Source organism: Capricornis sumatraensis, chromosome 7 (genome assembly GCF_032405125.1).
Source record: "Capricornis sumatraensis isolate serow.1 chromosome 7, serow.2, whole genome shotgun sequence".
Taxonomy (NCBI): Eukaryota; Metazoa; Chordata; class Mammalia; order Artiodactyla; family Bovidae; genus Capricornis; species Capricornis sumatraensis.
The window spans coordinates 27,454,729-27,474,101 of NC_091075.1; the positions used below are offsets into that span (position 1 = coordinate 27,454,729).

General features: G+C 33.2%; 1 protein-coding gene across 2 annotated transcripts in view; it reads left to right on the forward strand.

Moving 5' to 3' along the window:
* The window catches only part of DNAJB14 (DnaJ heat shock protein family (Hsp40) member B14), a 39,891-nt gene extending 21,438 nt beyond the window's left edge, over positions 1 to 18,453 (forward strand). For both annotated transcript variants that reach the window (XM_068975460.1, XM_068975461.1), the window contains 6 exons: positions 1,440 to 1,585; positions 8,865 to 9,050; positions 10,601 to 10,695; positions 12,270 to 12,379; positions 13,218 to 13,390; positions 17,835 to 18,453. In XM_068975460.1, coding sequence (XP_068831561.1) covers positions 1,440 to 1,585; positions 8,865 to 9,050; positions 10,601 to 10,695; positions 12,270 to 12,379; positions 13,218 to 13,390; positions 17,835 to 17,959 — 835 coding nt within the window. In that variant the 3' untranslated portion in view covers positions 17,960 to 18,453. The remainder of the gene's footprint in view (positions 1 to 1,439; positions 1,586 to 8,864; positions 9,051 to 10,600; positions 10,696 to 12,269; positions 12,380 to 13,217; positions 13,391 to 17,834) is intronic.
* The last annotated feature ends 920 nt before the right edge of the window (positions 18,454 to 19,373 follow it).

A 19,373-nucleotide genomic window follows, 5' to 3' on the forward strand; every position in this document is an offset into this window, starting at 1 on the left:
AAAGAATTCTATAATCTTTTCAGTGTGTTCTCTTTTTACCCTTGTTCATATAACAAATGATGAATGCTTTCTTTATGAAAGGAGAACTAAAGTTCATTTATTCCATAAATATTTACTGAGAACCCCTCATGTACCAAGCACTGTGATGACTAATAGGTTTAGTAGCAAAAAAAGGTCAATCTTGTCTCTTTTCTTAGAACACTTAATGTTAGTCTTTGCAGTCCTCTAGCTGTCAGTGAACAATTATGCCTCAGATCCATTAACCTCTTACTGCCTGTCATCAAGCCACTCATACATGGAACACATTTAAAGTCATAAAGTACACACCAGAAAATATGTAAAATATATCTGTATTTTAGTGAAGGAAAATTATTAGGTCATGAGAAAATATAAGCATCCAAAAGGATTAGTGTTCTTTGCTCCATTCGCAGTACTTCTTTTCCTAACCTACTTCAAAGACTCTGGGCTTAAATGTCACATATTTAGGGTTATAAAATATGTAAGTAGTCTTTTAAGAGTATGTTCATCAAAATGAAAATCAGGTGTAACAAATATGTTTGAGTCCCATAATGTGTTTTATTATGAGATTTTATCTTTCATAGAGAGTAACACACGTGAACTCTCTTTAACATTGCCTAGCTGAATTCACTTGCTTTGACATTTAAGCCATGGGATACAGTAGTTGTTTTACATGCACTAAACTGTTGCTTTGCTATTTGGTTAGGTTTGCATTATGCAACCACAAAACTCTTAAAATGCAATGTCTGTTACTCCTTAGCTGTGACATCTTGAGAGCAGTTTTGGGATTTCTCATGTATTTAAGAGTACTATAAAGTTGTTCTTATTCTCTCATTTTAGTATGTGCTCTGTCCTCCATCCACATTTGTTATGAGCTTTGGTTTACTTCTCTGTAGTTGTGATAAATTGTACAAGGACATTCTCATGGTCAATTCTTATTAGAGAGGGGTTGGAGAAATGGTCTGTGGTTGAGAAGAAAATGGAGCAATGACCCTTAGTGGATAGACTATCATTTGACATTGAGAAAACAATCCACAAATAGTTCTTTATACTATTCTGGTGTTCATTGGGAGGACTGATGCTCAAGCTGAAACTCCAGTACTGTGGCCACCTCATGTGAAGACCTGACTCATTGGAAAAGACCCTGATGCTGGGAGTGGTTGGGGGCAGGAGGAGAAGGGGACGACAGAGGATGAGATGGCTGGATGGCATCACCTACTCGATGGACGTGAGCTTGAGTGAACTCTGCGAGTTGGTGATAGACAGGGAGGCCTGGCGTGCTACGATTCATGGGGTTGCAAAGAGTTGGACACACCTGAGCAACTGGACTGAAGTGAACTGAACTGAATCAATAAAAAATTAGAAGTATTACTCAGAGTTCTTCCTTGAAATTTACTTATAACACACTCTCTTGTTCACAGCATAAACAAATGTAAAAATTACTATGAAGTACTTGGAGTAACCAAAGATGCTGGTGATGAAGATTTGAAAAAAGCTTATAGAAAGCTTGCTTTGAAGTTTCATCCAGACAAAAACCATGCACCTGGAGCAACAGATGCTTTTAAAAGTAAAGTAAACCTTTTAAAGCAGTTTTCTAAGCTCTTTTTAGAATTCACTTTACAGTATTTCAGATACTAAGTCCTACCTTTAGATTTGGAGCATAAGCATTTTAGACTGGTGAGGACCAGCATAAGCATGGGTCCTCAAAATCCTTTAAAACTTAACTTGTTATACCAAGAGCCAAACAAATGCTATTTGGCTTCACAAAAGCATCATGTCAATTTTTGCAAATTTCAAAGTAACTTTTCTAGATACACAACATGCTTTCTTGTTTACCACACAAGTAGTGTGATGACTATGCATGAACTTCTAGCATATTATCAGCTGGTTCTAAAGGAATTAAAAGCAAAATATATTGTCTATGAGTTTTTGAAATATTAGAGACTGTCTAAAATTGGAAAATTACTTAGAATCACTGTTTGTCCAGTGTTCTAATATTTCTGTTAACTCGAGACAATTTTTTGCATTTTTCGTATGTAGTTCTAACATGATTTTTTTTTTCAAATATGTTTCTTTCCTCTTAGCTACTATTCATTTTTCTTCATTTTCTTTATTACTTCAGTTTTATTTTGTCAATTTAGTAAATAAGCGTGAGAGAACTGATTTTATAATTTCATGTTTATTACAGTTTATTCATAAGAGTTATTTTCTGATTAATAAGAAAATGCTTAAGTTTGTAATTATTTGTTTTTGTGAATTTGGCATTCATAGAGCCAACGTATGATGTTTACGGTGAAATGCTGGGGCCTTGGAATAACAGAGAGGAGACACTAATTTTTTTAATTTTCCTAAAAAATAGGTGACTCAATTGGTCATTCAACAAAATACCATTAAAATTGTTTCCAGAATGGTTTTATTTCTTAAAGGATGTTGCCAATCAGCATACATTTGGGGTTTATTAATATAGTTCAATAAAAGCAGCTGCCAAAGTGGTACTGGAATTAAAATATCACTGTGACAGTGAGAACCTTCTCTGATTGATTCCTTAAATTAAAAGTAGCATATTAAAAGTACAGGAAAAGCTTCTTTACTCAAGAACACTAACTTTTACCACATATTCCCCCCACCAAGTTAAAAAACCTTTTTTCACATTCTGAATTAAAATCATTTAATTTAAAATTTTTGGTTTTTAAGATGTTTAAAATGTTTGGCAGTGAATTATTTGCACGTCTGTGATCTGTTAGATGATTTCAGTATTAATTCTTCATTAATGCTAAGAACATGCTTCTTTCTCCCATTTCTGTATTGAAGTTGTGTTATTAATAGCATTATTGGTCTTAGAATAACAGTGGGTGGATCTACCAATATTTTTACAGCTTGTGTTGTGTTTTGAAGAGATGAGCAACATAAATGTCACCCCACACAGACACTCAGAGAAGTTTTACAAAGGTGATGCTACTTTGATGTGGTACATTTCAGAATCTAATGCTCTAATTTGCAAAACTAGAAACAATATTTATCAACATGCTGGGTGGTGACTCATCTATAGAGGAAAGGTGCACATTATTCAATCCACAGAAGGTTATTTGTAAATCAGAATGCCAATTTATTAATCCCAAAGAGATCATAATAGGATGGTGGTTGATGAACCCATTTTTCATTGAGTAGATACTACATAGAAAACCCAGATTGTTGGAACTTCCCTGGTAATCCAGTGGTTATGACTCTGTGCTTCCATTTCAAGGGGCATAGGTTCAATCCCTGGATGGGGAATCCTGCATGCCACATGGTGCAGCTATAAAGAAATAAAAGAAAACCCAGACTGTAAGCCACAGAAGACTGGTGAACAAAGGTAGTTAATTAGACAATATTACTGCTAGTGTGTCATCACAGAGAAGTGGCAAGTTTCCTTCATTCAGCACATAGGATCTTTGCATGACCTTCTGAATCATCTTATTTTCTCTTTAATCAATTGATCTTAACTTCTGTGTCTAGGATACCAAGCTATTTAGTCTAAATAAAGACTATAGTTTTTTGTTTGTATAAGAGATAAGTATAGATTTATTGCTCTGTGATTGCTAAAATACTTTTTACAGAAGATGGAAACCCTTTTTGTTTTTATTTCCTTCAAGAATAGAAAAAGAGACAATTAGTTAAAGGAATGAGATTAGATAGAAGATATATTTTCGCTGTGTGTTTTGTAAAACTTTAAAAACTTACCATCAAAGAGGGTAGATTAAATGAACTCTTAAGTTCATGTAGCTCTTTGTCCTTTAATTAGATTTGTGAATTTCTCAAAGCAGGGAATATTTTATTTACATCTAGACAATAACTTGCATAATACATATAAACATACCTTTAAAAATATTTGAAATGGATCCCTTTCCTTCTCTCTGATATATTTTTAAAATATGCCCTGTCTGCATTATCTTCAAAGACTCCAAGTATTTCATAGACTGTTTGAATAATACATGTGCCTGATGACATATGCATGAATCTGATTACAAAGGGCATTGATTAAGTGTTTATATGTTTGTTTGTTAAATAATAATGGATCAGATGCTACTGCCCATGTCAGGTTTTGGTAGTTCAGGATTCTTTTTTTTCTTTCTTTCTTTTTGACTGTGCTAGATCTGCATTGTTATGTGGGCTTTTCTCTAGTTGTGGCAAGCAGGGGCTGCTCTCTAGTAATGTTTCATACGCTTCTCATTGCGGTGGCTTCTCTTGCTACAGAGCCAGGCTCTAGGGCACACAAGCTTCAGTAGTTTTGTTTCCCGGGCTCTCGAGCACAGGCTCAATAGTTGTGGCTCACAAGCTTAGTTGATCTGAGGCATGTGGTGGGATCTTCCTGTACTGAACCTGTGTCATCTGCATCGGCAGGTGGATTCTTTACCACTGAGCCACAAGAGAACCCCCTCAGTATTCTTAACATCTAGAGTGAACTTCTAAGAATAGAGAATTCAGTCTACCTTATGGGCTAGTTCTAGAGAAATACAAGAAGAAAATATAAGATATCCTCTTATTAAATGAATTTGTAATTTATGAAGAGGAGACAAATCTCACACAGAACATTTGGAATCATAGTAATACCTAACATTCAACAAGCATTTTATAGTTTTTCATTCCCATTTTTAAAACTTTAATGTTATTAAAAATCTTCTGAAGTAAACAGGGACCAGTGTCATCCCTTTGCAAGTAAGAAAATGTGAATCTTAAAGAGATTAACATTTACCCAGGATCTCCCAGAAGACTGAATGTAATTAAAATTCAAAACATAGAATAAAGATATCCAAAGAAAAGCCAGAAAGATACAGCAGAGTTATAATCAGAGTAATTGGAGAAGCTTTCATATTATAGGTGAGAATTATGTATTCTCAAGATGAGTATGATTTCTTTGGTTAGAGAAGATGGCAGAAACTTGGGTATGAGAATGAGGGAAGTGATTTAAAAGTCAGTGAGGACTTCCACTTTCAGGAAGACTTTTCCCTGTTACTCACACTAAAGTACAACTGAATTAGTTATAAAACAAAACAAATATAAGTTATTCAGCATAGTGTTGGAAACTCTAATCAGTGCATTTAGGTGAGAGAAAGAAATGAAAGGCATGCAAACTGTCCCTATTTGCAAATAACATGATCATGTATAAAATACCAAGGAATGTACCTAAAAGAAAAAAAATCCTAGAACCAATAAGTGAATCCTGCAAGATTTCAGGGTAAAAGATAAACATAAAAAGATTGATTATTTCCGCATACTAATGTATACTATTTAGTATATTTCTGCATACTAATATGTAGACACTGAAATTTAAAAATGCATTACTATTTATAATCACACACACACAAGAAATACTTAGGTGTAAATTTAACAAAACTTGTGTAAGATTTGTTTGCTGAAAACTATATAATATTAATGAAAGAAATCAGAGAGGATCTAAATAAATAGAATGATATATCATGTTCATAGATTGAAGGACACAGTAGTAAAGATGTCAAGATTCCCCAAGTTGATACACACGTTTAATACAGTTCCTGTCAAAATCTTAACAGACTTCTTTGCAGATAAAAGGAAGTTTATTCTAAAAGTCATATGGAGATACAAAGAACCTGAATAAGTGATTCATTAAAGTAGGAGTAATAAGTGTACCTGATTTTAGGACTTACATTCTAACTATGGTTAGCAAAATAGTATAGAATTGGCAGAAGGAGAGACACATAGATCAGTGGAACAGGATGGGAACCCATAGAGATATTACAGAGGCGCAAAATCAATTCAGTGGAGAAAAGGTAGCCTTTTCAACAAAATAGTTTTGGAGCAACTGGACATTCATAGGCAAAACAAACAACAAAATTTAACCTTGAAATAAATCTCATGCTTTATATAAGAATGATTTCAACATGAATCTTATGAAGTATAAGAGAGCACTTCAACTTTTAGCAAAAAATCATAGGAGCAAATTTTTAGGATCGTAGGCTATATAATGACTTCTTAAAGTTTAACACGAGACAGTTTATAACACAAAAAGTAGATAAGTTGGACTTGATAAAAAGTTTTTTTGTTTACTTTGCAAAGATGCTATGAAGTAGAAGAAAAGACAAGCAACAAGGAAGGAGAAAATATTTGCCAAGCACCTACCTATCTGACAAAGGACTAGTGTCCAGAATATATAAAGAACTCCCCCAAACTCCCAATTAAAAAAATAGACAACCCTATTAGAAAATGGATATGAGACATGAAGAGACATCCTACTAAAGATTATATACACATGGCAAGTATGCATGTGAAAAAGTTTTTAGTATCATTCATTAGCCATTAGAGATATTGCAAAGTAAGACCAAAATGAGATTCTACTGCATACCTATTAGAATGGTTAATATTAAAAAAAGTAGGAACACCAAATACTGGTACAGATGCAGAGTAACTGGATCACTTACACATTGCTGATGGATTATGAGATGACATTGTCACTCTGTAAAACAGTTTGGCAGTTTCTCACAAAACTAAGTATTTAGCTAATAGACAACACAGCAATTGCATTTCTAGGAACTTATCCTAGAAATAAAAATATATATTTACACACAAACCTGTTCATGAATGTACACAGCAGTTTTATTTGTAACAACCAAAACCTAGAAACAATGCAGTGTTGTTCATTGGGTGATTAGTGAATCAGTGATACATCCATACCATGGAGAACTAATCAGCAATAAAAGGAATGAATGACTTACATAACAGCTTGGATCAATCTCCAAAAAACTATGCTGATTGAAAAAGATCAATCTAGGAGATTTCATTCCATTTATATACCGTGTTATTCCATTGATTTAACATTCTTGTAATGTCAAAATTATAGAAATAGAGAAGACAAGTCGGTAGTTGTGGGCAGTTAAAAGGGGAAGGGCGAGAAGGAAGTAGGTGTGGGTATAAAAGGGCAGCCTGAGATGGTGCTGGAAATGTTTTATATCCTGATTGTTATCAATGTCAGTATCCTTGATATAATAATTTTATAAGGTACTACCATGGGGGAAATTGGGTAATGGGTAGAAGAGTCTATCTATATTACTCTTTACAACTTCATATGAATCTAAAGTTAACCTCAAAATAAACAGTATAATTAAAGGGAAATTAATAAAGTGGAATGTATCTTTTTGTGAAGTAAACAACAGTGAGATGGAAATGTATTTTGTGAGGCTTTGAATACCAAAATGAATTTTGGTTTTAATTTTTAAGATAATAAAGAACTGAAAAAAAGTATTGATTATAGGTATAGCACAAGGTAAATAAATAGTAAATTAGTCACAGTAGATAGACTAAATTGTCTTACATATACAATTATGAATTATGACAATTTTTCACAAATATCATCTAAAATATCATAGCATTTGGAAATTATTTTTATAGCAAAGTCTTAGAAGTAGAATTGAGTTGCCAACATGTTAATAGTTTAAAAAGTAATAGCATTATGAACCTGAAATAGGTTCAGTGTATAAAGGTTAAGAATCCTAAAACTGTTACTAATACTGGAAGTACAGTTTTGGCAGATATTGATAGATATGCTTCTTTTTTGGGTAGGTACCTTGGTGGTGTTTATAAGTACATTACTTGGATCTCTGATTATGCTTTCCCATTGGAGCAATATTATAAATTATTGCTATATTTCTGAGTCATAGATCTATTTGGAAATCTAAAGAAAGTTTTGGGCCATCTCCTCAAGATAAATGGACTATTCACCTAAATTTTCATTCCATAGTGTTCACAGATGACTGGAAAGCTATCTCTGACTCAGAAAAAAGTTCCAGAGTATCTGCATATAATTAATTTCAATGTGATATGCAGTCATCCAGAAACAACTACCTAATGAGCATCTATTTGCTTGTTCAGTACCTATGACAACCACCACATGGGATCCAGAAAGTATTTTTAAAATAATCCCATATGCAAGAGGCTTATGATCTAGTTTGAGAAGCAAGTTGTATTTGTGAAATGATTAGTTATTAGAAATTTCAGAATAAGAATAGGGTAATTCCTGCTGTTAGATTAAAACAGTATAGTTTTTGTAAATTACCTCAAGAAGACATTTTGGTAATTAATGTGCTCTTTTGGACATGGAAATATGAGGTAGGAAATCAAACTTTTTATGAATATCACAAAAGTAGCAAAGTAAGATAGGAAAACTAGAGACTATATGGATTCATTTTTTTAAAAATTCAGACTTTATGCTAGACCATGGAGATTATGCAGTGAAACACACAATTCCTACCTTCATGGAGTTGACAGTTTAAGAGAAATAAATTGTTCAGGATTAGAATGAAGAATAGCTCACTCTGGGCTGGCGTGTGCAAAAAAAAGTTTTACGGTGTCGCTTGCAGAGAGATTACTTACTATGCTAAAATAACTTTGATCTTGAACAAGTTTCCTAACCCTTTTGAAACTTGGGGACTTCATCTGTAAAGTGGGGATAATAATGGATAATGTAATAAGATATTTGGGTTCAGAGCCTGGCAGTTGGTAGCTATTGCTGTTACTAGTGAGTGACTAGATTAGGATACTCAAAAAGTAAATAACAGCAGGCTATTAGGGGTAGAGCACAATAGTAAGAAAGCAAGATGGGCATTCCTTTATGTTCAAGGCAGTAGGGAGACTATACAGTATAAAAAATTGTATTGGGAGGCAAACATATAATTATAAGCAATGTATATAATACCTTTAAAAGAAATTGTTACTGTTATGTTTTTCTTCTGATTAGCCTCAAATATTTTTTGTTGTTGTTTGACAAGTAGTTTTTATATGGTACAGTCTTTTTTACTGTAAAAACTTTGCTTATCAACTTCTCATTACTTTTTCAGAGATTGGAAATGCTTATGCTGTTTTAAGCAATCCAGAAAAACGAAAGCAGTATGACCTCACAGGCAATGAAGAACAAGCATGTAATCAGCAGAACAATGGTAGATTTAATTTCCATAGAGGTTGTGAAGCTGATATAACTCCAGAAGATTTGTTTAATATATTCTTTGGTGGCGGATTTCCTTCAGGTATTTTAGTGTTAATTATAAATATTATATTTTATGAAGCTAGAGATCCTCACCACCAATTAGGCTATTTAGAGATTTATGTACCTCCCTCTGACATTTCTTATAGTATTATGATCCTGTGATAGTTCTTCATAAAAATAGGAGAAAAATATAGACTTATTAGCTTTATTGTAAGTCTGTCTTTTTCCCAGAATATATTTTAATTTTAAAAAGATGTTTTTTACATCTGTATTTTACATAAAGCTGAAGAAAGGATCTGTAAGTAGGAAATCAAGTGGCAATGTCTTAGTTAAATGCTGTTACAACTATAGGAAGTAATCTGTCTCTTGGACGACTATTTGACATGGGTTCTTTGAAGATCTTCATAGATATTTCATTAATAACATTATAAATATAGTATGAATACATGTGGAGATATTTTCCATTGAAATATTAAAATGTCTGAATCATTGGTTCTATATGAAGTGGGTTTTAACAACTTACATTACATTAAGATAGAAATAATTACTTGAACTAGTCTATCAAAGTAAAGTGCTGTAGAAGTACTGCTAAATAAATAGACTTCATAGTACAGCATATGTAGTATTGAGTTTTACTTACATTTACTGTGAGTTGCTTGTGTGGAAATTAATTTTTTTTAGGAGTAGCTTCTGTAAGGTGTTTAAAATTGTAGCTCTAGTCTTGTTTACCACAGTTTAAAAAGGTGCTGAGTTAAATATCCCATTCAAAATTAGGAGAGTCTTTATGAATGTAGCAGTATAATGTGGCCTGGTAGCACTGTCTGAATATTATTGAGAAACATTGTGGTCATTGATAAGGTATTTTGTAAAACATTCTTGAAAGAAAGAGGATATGTAAAACAAATTAATGCCTGAAAATATAACCTTGAGACGTATTAGGATATGTAATTCCCTCTCATAGAAAAATTATTCAGACTAATAATTTGGACTAAAAATATGCTAGGAACAATTAGAAATCTTTCAGGAAATAGTGAATTTCTGATTGCTGATTTGCAGTGTTTTTGCTTGTCTTAACATAGTTTACTTTATCAGTGATAGCTATTGCTCACTGGTCACCTTTTCTTGAAAACAGCTTGAATGTCATCAACAAGAAAATATTGGAAAGTTGTGGTCCACCTGTATGATAGTATATTATACAGCTGTTTTTTTTTTTTTTAATGAATGAAAGTAGTATCATTTGATTTCTAGAGATACTTGAGATTCGTTGACAAATGCAGAAGGCAGAGTTTCAGATTAATGATCGCAGGTTTGTAAAATCAACCAACCACAACAAAAGTCCTGTTTGTATGCAGTATTAGAGAGGAATTCTTACTCGAATTTTCATCAAGAAAGAGTTTCTCCTTTACTTTAAGAGAAACAAAGAAGAATCATTCTGGGTTTTGTCTACTCTTCGTTTACAGGAGGGCAATAAGAGTTCATTACTCAAATGTGCATTATTTTAGTAATTAAAAAAATAAAAATATAAAGGAAAATATAATTTTTCTGATCATAACTTTTCTCCCTAATTTAACCTTGCTTTTAATTTTCTAGGTAGTGTACATTCATTTTCAAATGGACGAGCTGGTTATAGCAATCAACATCAGCATCGACATAGTGGACATGAAAGAGAAGAAGAAAGAGGAGATGTATGTTTATGAAATGATTAGAAATAAGAAAATGGCAGATTCAGCTCAGGAAAAGGATAGAGTTGTATAAAAACAGATCATGTTGTTTTAAAAGGAAGTAATGAGTTTTCTTTTGCCAGAGGTGTTCAGCATAGACTAGAGAATCCCCTAGGGATGTTGAGGGATCAGGAGAAGAAGTCAGGGTGGCAGGTGGTTGGGCAATATGGCACCTTCACATTTGATATTCTATGATTCTAATGAAGATAAACCTCAAATGTTCATGTTCCTAAGGTAAATTCTTATTGTTAGGTCTAAAGAATTTAGAATTAATACTGAAAAACTTAAATTAGAGGTAACTTTCCTTGTTCTAATACAGTTATACATCATTGCATATAGCAGTTAAATTACACGAAGGAGAAAGGTAAATGGAAAGAGCTCTAGACTAGAAATTAAAAGGTCTGGGCCCCAGTTCTGCCATTTTCATCAGTGTCCACGTTCCACCCTCAAATCCAAGGTAAAAATAGTTTTGCAACCTGCTGCATATTGATAGAGTCTCTGTATGGGAAAAAAAAAAAAAAGAGGGAGACAGAGAACTTCCTCATCTGTAAAATGAGATCAGGTTATATCAGTTCAGTTCTGTTCAGTCCCTCAGTCGTGTCCAACTCTTTGTGACCCATGGACTGCAGCACGCCAGACTTCCCTGTCCATCACCAGCTCCCAGAGCTTAGTCAAACTAATGTCCATCCAGTCAGTGATGCCATCCAACCATCTCATCCTCTGTTGTCCCCTTCTCCTCCCACCTTCAATCTTTCCCAGCATCAGGGTCTTTTCAAATAAGCTGGTTCTTCACATCAGATGGCCAAAGTATTGGAGTTTCAGCTTCAGTCCTTCCAATGAATATTCAGGGTTGATTTCCTTTAGGATTAACTGGTTGGATCTCCTTGCAGTCCAAGGGACTCTGAAGAGTCTTCTCCACTACCACAGTTCAAAAGCATCAGTTCTTTGGTGTTCAGCTTTCTTTATAGCCCAACTCTCACATCCATACATGACTATTAGAAAAACCATAGCTTTGACTAGACAGACCTTTGTTGGCAAAGTAATGTCTCTGCTTTTTAATATGCTGTCTAGGTTGGTCATAGCTTTTCTTCCAAGGAAGAAAAAACAAAATGAAAACCACAGTTATGGAAAACTAACCAAACTAATCACATGGACCACAGCTTTGTCTAATTCAATGAAACTATGAGCCATGCCATGTAGGGCCCCCTGAGATGGACGGGTCATGTGGAGAGTTCTGACAAAACGTGGTCCACTGGAGAAGGGAATGGCAAACCACTTCAGTACTCTTGCCTTGACAACCCCATGAACAGGTTATATCAGTGTTTTCTAGATCAATGTCAGTATCTCTAGGTGAAGCACCTAAAAAGTTGTATTTTTAAGAATCATCCCAGGAAGTTGGTTTGATCAGGCAGATTTGGAAGCACTGAATCAGATGATCTCAAATGTCATTTCTGCCTCTAAAAATGTTCGACAACTGTTGGATTATTGACAACTACAGTTATATTGCAATATTGTTATTCTTTGATGATTTTTTACAGGGAGGTTTTTCTGTGTTTATTCAGCTGATGCCTATTATCGTATTGATCCTCGTATCATTATTAAGCCAGTTGATGGTCTCTAATCCTCCTTATTCCTTATATCCCAGATCGTAAGTAGCTAAGTGAAGTTTTACCCCCAAAATTGTTGTTTTTTACTTAGGTAACTTTAAAGGGCCCTGTGCACTTTTAAACTTTTAAGTGACAAATCTGTTACTTCATGTGTACCATTTAAAAATCTTTAATTTTAAAAATAATTTACCTAAAGCAGTAAGTTTTTATTATGTTAGTTTACATTTCTATTCTATTGTGGATAAGGACAGAAGTGCTATATTCGAACTTGATAGCAATTTAATGTAATAGGTAATGGGTTGACATAAAAGACAAAAACCTTCAGAAGACAAAAATACTTTAAAGACAAAAGTAGAATTGGGATTGATGCTACATACATAGATTTGTGTCATTAAAGTGGAAATGATGTTACTTTTCTGTTTATAAAATATTGATTAAATAAAAGCAAATATTACTTTTTATGTATTTTTCCACAATGTATTGTACTCTATAAGCAATCGGGACAAAGGAAATTTAATGCAGTATACATTCTAAAAAACTTTAGTATAATACAATGAAGATAAAGGAAACTTTGTAAAACCATATCACCAGTTCTTTTATAGTATTAAAATGATTGGTCTACAAATAATTTATTTCTTCCAAATAAGATTTTTGCTAACTAAAAATTGAGAGAACTTATGAGAACATAATGTATTAAAATATGATTACTTTTTTATCACATAAAAAAGTAGCTTTAGGTAATTTGAAATTATATAAATACTTGATTACCAATAGTAACTTTTTAATTATTTTTAATTGTTTTTGCTGCTTGTTTTTGTAGAAGCAGATCAGAATGTACAATTTTAATTAAAAAATAATGATCAAACATTTCTTTTACAGTGGATCAGGACAAACAATTAAAATGCAGACAGAAAACTTGGGTGTTGTTTATTATGTCAACAAGGACTTTAAAAACGAATATAAAGGAATGTTACTACAAAAGGTAGAAAAGAGTGTGGAAGAAGATTATGTGACTAATATTCGAAATAATTGCTGGAAAGAAAGACAACAAAGTAAGTTTACATTTTAAATGTTTAACATTTAAAAACTTATTCAGTCTTGGAATTGATTACTGAAGATTTCCTTACTCAAGGGATGTTCTGAAATTGCCTGGCACCTATCCAGAGCCTGGTACTTAAGTGAGACAATGTGTTTTAATGTACTTGTGGCCTTATAACAATATTTGGCATGTGGCAAAGACAATGGTATTTGTGTTATTGTTGTTCTTAGTAACTATAGGTGGAATAAGTAGATAGTATCAAATTTCATTGTATTTAAGATGTTGATGGTTGTAACATGCATCATTATTTTATGACCACTAAGAAAGAAAGTCTTCGCATAAACAATGTCATCAGTTTTAATATACATCCTGTTTCAGAATTAACTTTGAAACTCTTCATTAATTTAGCTTCAACAGGTAGCACTGTCAGTATACAATGAGTTTTGTTGGCAATTCATTTTCCTTTACTTATTTTGTATGTAGAAAAGTTCTTGTGAACACTTAATTGTTTAGCATCTTCCAGCCTCAGCTTCCTTAAGTAGTTGTATCTATAAAAAGATTGACCATGAGAATCTGCTGAAATGTTCCTTGTGAACTGTTTATTATAGTTTTTTGTCTGTCCCAAGTCATAAAGTAGATTATATAGTATAGACTTTGGAATTAAATAGACTGAAATTGAATCCTAGCTCTGAAATTTTTAGCTGAGTGATTAGTACCAAATATTCTAACCTCATGTATAAGATGGATGATAATGATGAGTGGGAAGAGGAATAACTATATAATACCTATTTTCTCAGTCATTGTCCCAAGCACTTTATATATATTAACTTATTTAAAATCTACAATAACACTTTGAGGTTATTATACCTAATTTGCATATGAGGAAACTGCTAAAGAGAGAATAATTAATAACTTGCCAAGGTCATTAAGGTAATCTGTGATTCAAAACCTATTTGCTTTCAGAATCTAGGTAGAGTGCTCTATAGTCTTCTCATTAATACCTAACTTTATGGGTTTGTTATGAAAATTAAATCAGGGAATAGCTGAAGTGTTTCACATGCAGTAAATACTCAGAAAATGGAAGCAGTTAACATTATCTCTTATCTACTAGGGAAAATTTGATGAAACATTACCTTTATATATTTCTCAGAGAGTTCTTATCTCTAGCCTTGGTTTCTTCATCTATATACTGATAGAGTAGAAACCTCCTTGGTGTTTGAGTCTCTGAGTCTGTGAATCAGTATGTTCTCAATGAAGAGAAGGTTACCTTAGTGGTTTTCAACTGGGAATGATTTGCTCCCACCTCCCAGTGGACATTTGATAATGTCTGGAAACTTTATGTGCATCAGCATGGGGTTGGAGTAGAAGAGATTGCTTCTAACATCTGAATGGGTTAAGGCCAGGGATGCTGCTGAAACATTCTGCAGTGCACAGGACAGCCTCCACAATAAAAATTATCTGGCCCTATATGCCAGTATTGTTGAGGTTGAGAAATTGTGCATTAGCCAGATGTCTTAAGTATTTACCAAATTTTGATTATTTAATTTTATTTCACTTAATTTTTTTATCTGTAGTACCTTGCACAATTGTTGGATGAATGAGTAATGGATTCGTATGAATAATGACAGGGCTCTGGTGTCTCAGATGGTAAAGAATCTCTCTGCAGTGTGGGAGACCCTGGGTTAGGATGATCCCCTGGACAATATAGCTGGAGAAGGGAATGGCAACCCACTCCAGTATTCTTGCCCGGAGAATTCCATGGACAGAGAAGCCTGGTGAGCTACAGTCCACAGGGTCACAAAGAGTCAGACACAACTGAGCAACTAATACTCACACACACATGAATGAATGAATGAATGAATGAAAAGCCTACCTCTTTTGTGCTAAAAGAATGATGAGCACATTAGATATATCACTTTCAAATACAAGTTCTAGTCCCCAGCCAAAAACAGGTGATTTTTGAGTTTTGCATGCTTATATTCTATTACCTTAAATAATAGGGAAGTGACTGCATAAATAGAAAGAAGGAAAGATACTCAACATTTATGGATGAAAGTGTAATGTTATGTTTAAAGTGTTGACTCTGGGAATCCCTTGCAAGATCCTGGCTTCAGCAACACAGTTACCTAGGCCAAGTTACTTAACCTCTCTGAATCTCAGTTATCTCATCATTAAAATATGGACCAGAACAGATATTTGTTAACACTTAGCATAATGCCTTGTACCCATATGTATTCTATATTATTATTTATTATAATTTTGTTTTACTCTTTACCTAGCATGAGCCAAGTGGGTTTTGTTTTTTGTTTTTTCCATAATTTAATCTCTTACCAGTTCAACAAGATCACTATCAATTGGTTTCATGGACCCTTCAGTCCATCTTCTGTCCACTATACCACATTGTCTACAGCTATATTGTACACATTTACATGTGTCTTTTAAAGTTATTATCAGAAGTTTTAGCTAAATCTGTTTTAATGTCATTATAAAACAACTTACTTGTGTTCAAAAATATCAATGAAACAAGGCAAAGCTCTTAAAGACAAAGAGACATGACAACTGAATACAGTATGTGATCCTAAATTGAATCCTGGGTGGGAGGAAACAGTTATAAAGGACATCATTGGGACAATTGGTGAAATTTGAATATGGACTATGTATTAGATAATAGTATTATGTCTAATAGTATTATGTCATTGTTAAATTTATGGATTTGAAAATTGTATTGTGGTTATATAAGAGAATGCCCTTGTTCTTAGGAGAAGCTTGCTGAAGTATTAAGAATAAAAGGTCATGATGCCTGTAACTTACTCTCAAAGAGTTCTATAAAATAATCACCACCACAACAATAACAGCAGCCTTTACTGTAGAACGCTAAAGCAGGTTTGACAGAATATGAAAAATTAGTCAATCAAGGTAAAGGGCTTTAGAATGTTTATTGTGGTACTCTTTAACTTATGTATATTTGAAATTTTTAAAATAAAATTCAGCAAATTCAGCACATCTATGTATAGGTTAAAGGCTTGGATACTCTTTCGCCAGCATTTTTCTGTTTTGAAGTCACTTCTAATACTGTCAGAGGTCTAGATTGGTAAAATGGGTGTTTTATAAAATACAAGCAGTAATTTGAGGTAATTAATGGAAAGAATATTAGGCTAGGTAAAGATTTGAATTGGCATCTAGATTCTGCCATTTACTAGCTCTATGAACTTTTTGGTTTATCTACCTCAGTTGAAAAGAATCACCTGCAGATGGATTTTTTGCAGAGCTGGACACAACTGAAGTGACTTAGCAGCAGCAGCAGCACTTGTAAATAAAAGCAGTGGAATGAATTTGATTGATTGGTTAAATCCTAACCTGATTGATCATTTCTGAAGATTTTTACAAATAGAGTATACACTTATCTTTGAGTTTATTTTGAATATCGTCCTGATTGATGTCTTCTAATTTAATGTCTGTTTTTGGTTACATCTTATCTACACTGCTCCCACCCTTTAGAAGTGTTAATAGTGAAATGGCTGAGACTACCAAGAAAATGACAAGGAATAAGTTCCTGAAGAATGTTTGATTTCTAGTCTATATTTCTTTACTAATGTTACCTACATATTGAAGGAAGGCTCAAAAGTACTTATTTGCTAAATACCACTACTCTGATTGTATAGCAAGGTTTTCTTTTCTTTTTTTGTGTTCCTTCAATAAGTTTAGTATATATGGTTTCTAAAAATTATTGGCTTATTTTGCTGTGCCAGGTCTTAGTTGTAGCACTTGGATCTCTAGCTGTGGCATGAAAGGATCGAACCTGGGCCCCTGCATTAATTCAGATAAACTCAGAACAAGATTGTAAATTTTTCTACTGAGACCTCAGCATAATTAATTAATCTGGAACTTTAATAAAGGTCGAAGCAAAAACAACCACTGACAGTATTGAATAGCATATGATATCTTTGGGGAAAGAGATCGAAAGGATGCTTTGGAGCAGTTATTTTTAAACCTTCGGGGACAGGAGTGGAGGAGGGAAAGAGTTGATAAGATACTATCCTTATTTCTTTTCTAGAGCAACTTGTATTTATTTTATGTGGTAAGACTCCACATGGCTTTTAGGTCTAGTACTTGGATTTCTTTAAAAAAAGAAAACAGCTAATAAGAGACTTCCCTGGTGGTCCAGTGGCTGGGACTCTGAGCTCCTAATGCCGGGGTTCTGGTTCGATGCTTTGTCAGGAAATTAGATCCTACATGCAGCAACTAAGAGTTCACATGCCAAAATTAAAGATTCCGCATGCTACAGTGAAGGTTGAAGGTCCTGTGCACTGCAGCTAAGACCTGGCCTAGCCAAATAAATTTAAAAACAAAAAACAGTTAATAGAAATATATTGAAGGGCTTCTATGAAGCATCATGAATTTAAACAACTAGTTGATCTAAATTATTTACTTTGCAAAATATTTTTGTTTGTTAACAGAAACAGATATGCAGTATGCAGCAAAAGTTTACCATGATGAACGACTCCGCAGGAAGGCAGAAGCCTTAAGCATGGACAACTGTAAAGAGTTGGAGCGGCTGACCAGTATTTATAAAGGAGGATGAATGGGAATTTTATTTATACCTTTTAGAGTACTTTCTATTTTTTCTGTAAGTTTAGTTTCATCATGAGAGCTAAAGAAAAAGATTTGATATTGAAAACTAAACTGAATAGTTGATCCTGAAATCTTGGACTGTTTATGATCTACTGGCTCCTTTAAATAGTAAGAAAATGAAAACTAAAATTATTATTTTAGTTATGCTTCTGTAATTATTTTTACTTTAAAAGCTTATATGATTCCTAACTAAAAATGTCTTGAGAAAGGATTATCATACCTGTAGCAATTTCTGGTTTTTAGATCCTCCATTTTTTTCCCTTGTCATGTAAATAGTTATGGAATGATCATTTTGTGTATATACAGTCTATTCCCTTTTTATTTAAATTCTTTTGGGTTTAACTCCATGAGACACTTTAGTTTAAATTGATGGAATAAATGTTTTATGACAAAATTACATTTTTCTTGTTAGATGTCAAATGTGTGGAGTTTACAATGAAACTTTATCAAAAAGAGAAGAAAAAAACTGAAGCTGTTTAACTTGTGTAAAATCTTGTAGCATTATCAGCTTAGAGAAAATTGATATTTTTAATATTGCCATTATATTCTAAAGTATATATTGAGATAAATGAACTGGTGTAAAGTATCAGTTTGCTATTTATTTAGTTTATGAATTGCTAAGCCATGAATAGATAGATTTTAAAGAAAATATGAGGAAATGGCTATATAAATATTAACCAAAAAGGGTCTTCAACAGTAAATTGCAGTTACGTCATTTGCAATTCCAGTAACTAACAGGCCCCCAAATGTTCATATGTACATCTTTGAAGGCTGCTAAAATTTATGAAGAAAAGGACCTACCTGTTTTACTCCTTGCCCCTTGGAAATCTGCAGTTTCTTCTTAGTGATCATTTAAGCAGGATCCAAAAGTAAATGGGTTCTTACTATTGTCTAAGTAATAAGAAAAATTACTACTAAAATGAAGCTTGTGCCTTTTAACCTGATTGCCAACTGTTAAACATATATGTAGATTACAGCACACTTACTTGATCAGAGCATGACTGTTTGGCCATACACACAGTGAGCAGAAATATAGCAGCAGGTAGAATAGTGATTTATAGCAGGTTATCTTTACAAAATTTGAGCTCAAATTTATTCACCATTAAGTAATTCAATTAATCCTATAGGAATAAGCTCCTTACAGTTACATCCAAAAATGTAAATTAGAAAAATCAGCTGGAAATTGAAGTTTTGGGTGCCTATATATTGGATATGAAGCTATTTGATTTCTAGTCTTCTATGTTTTAACAAGTTGTAGTATTTTAATGATTTTGCTTTCATACTCATTTAACAGAACATAAACACATCTTTGGTTTTTTTCTGTGTGTGGAAGAATGCTAGTTAGAACATGGTGTTCTTTTATT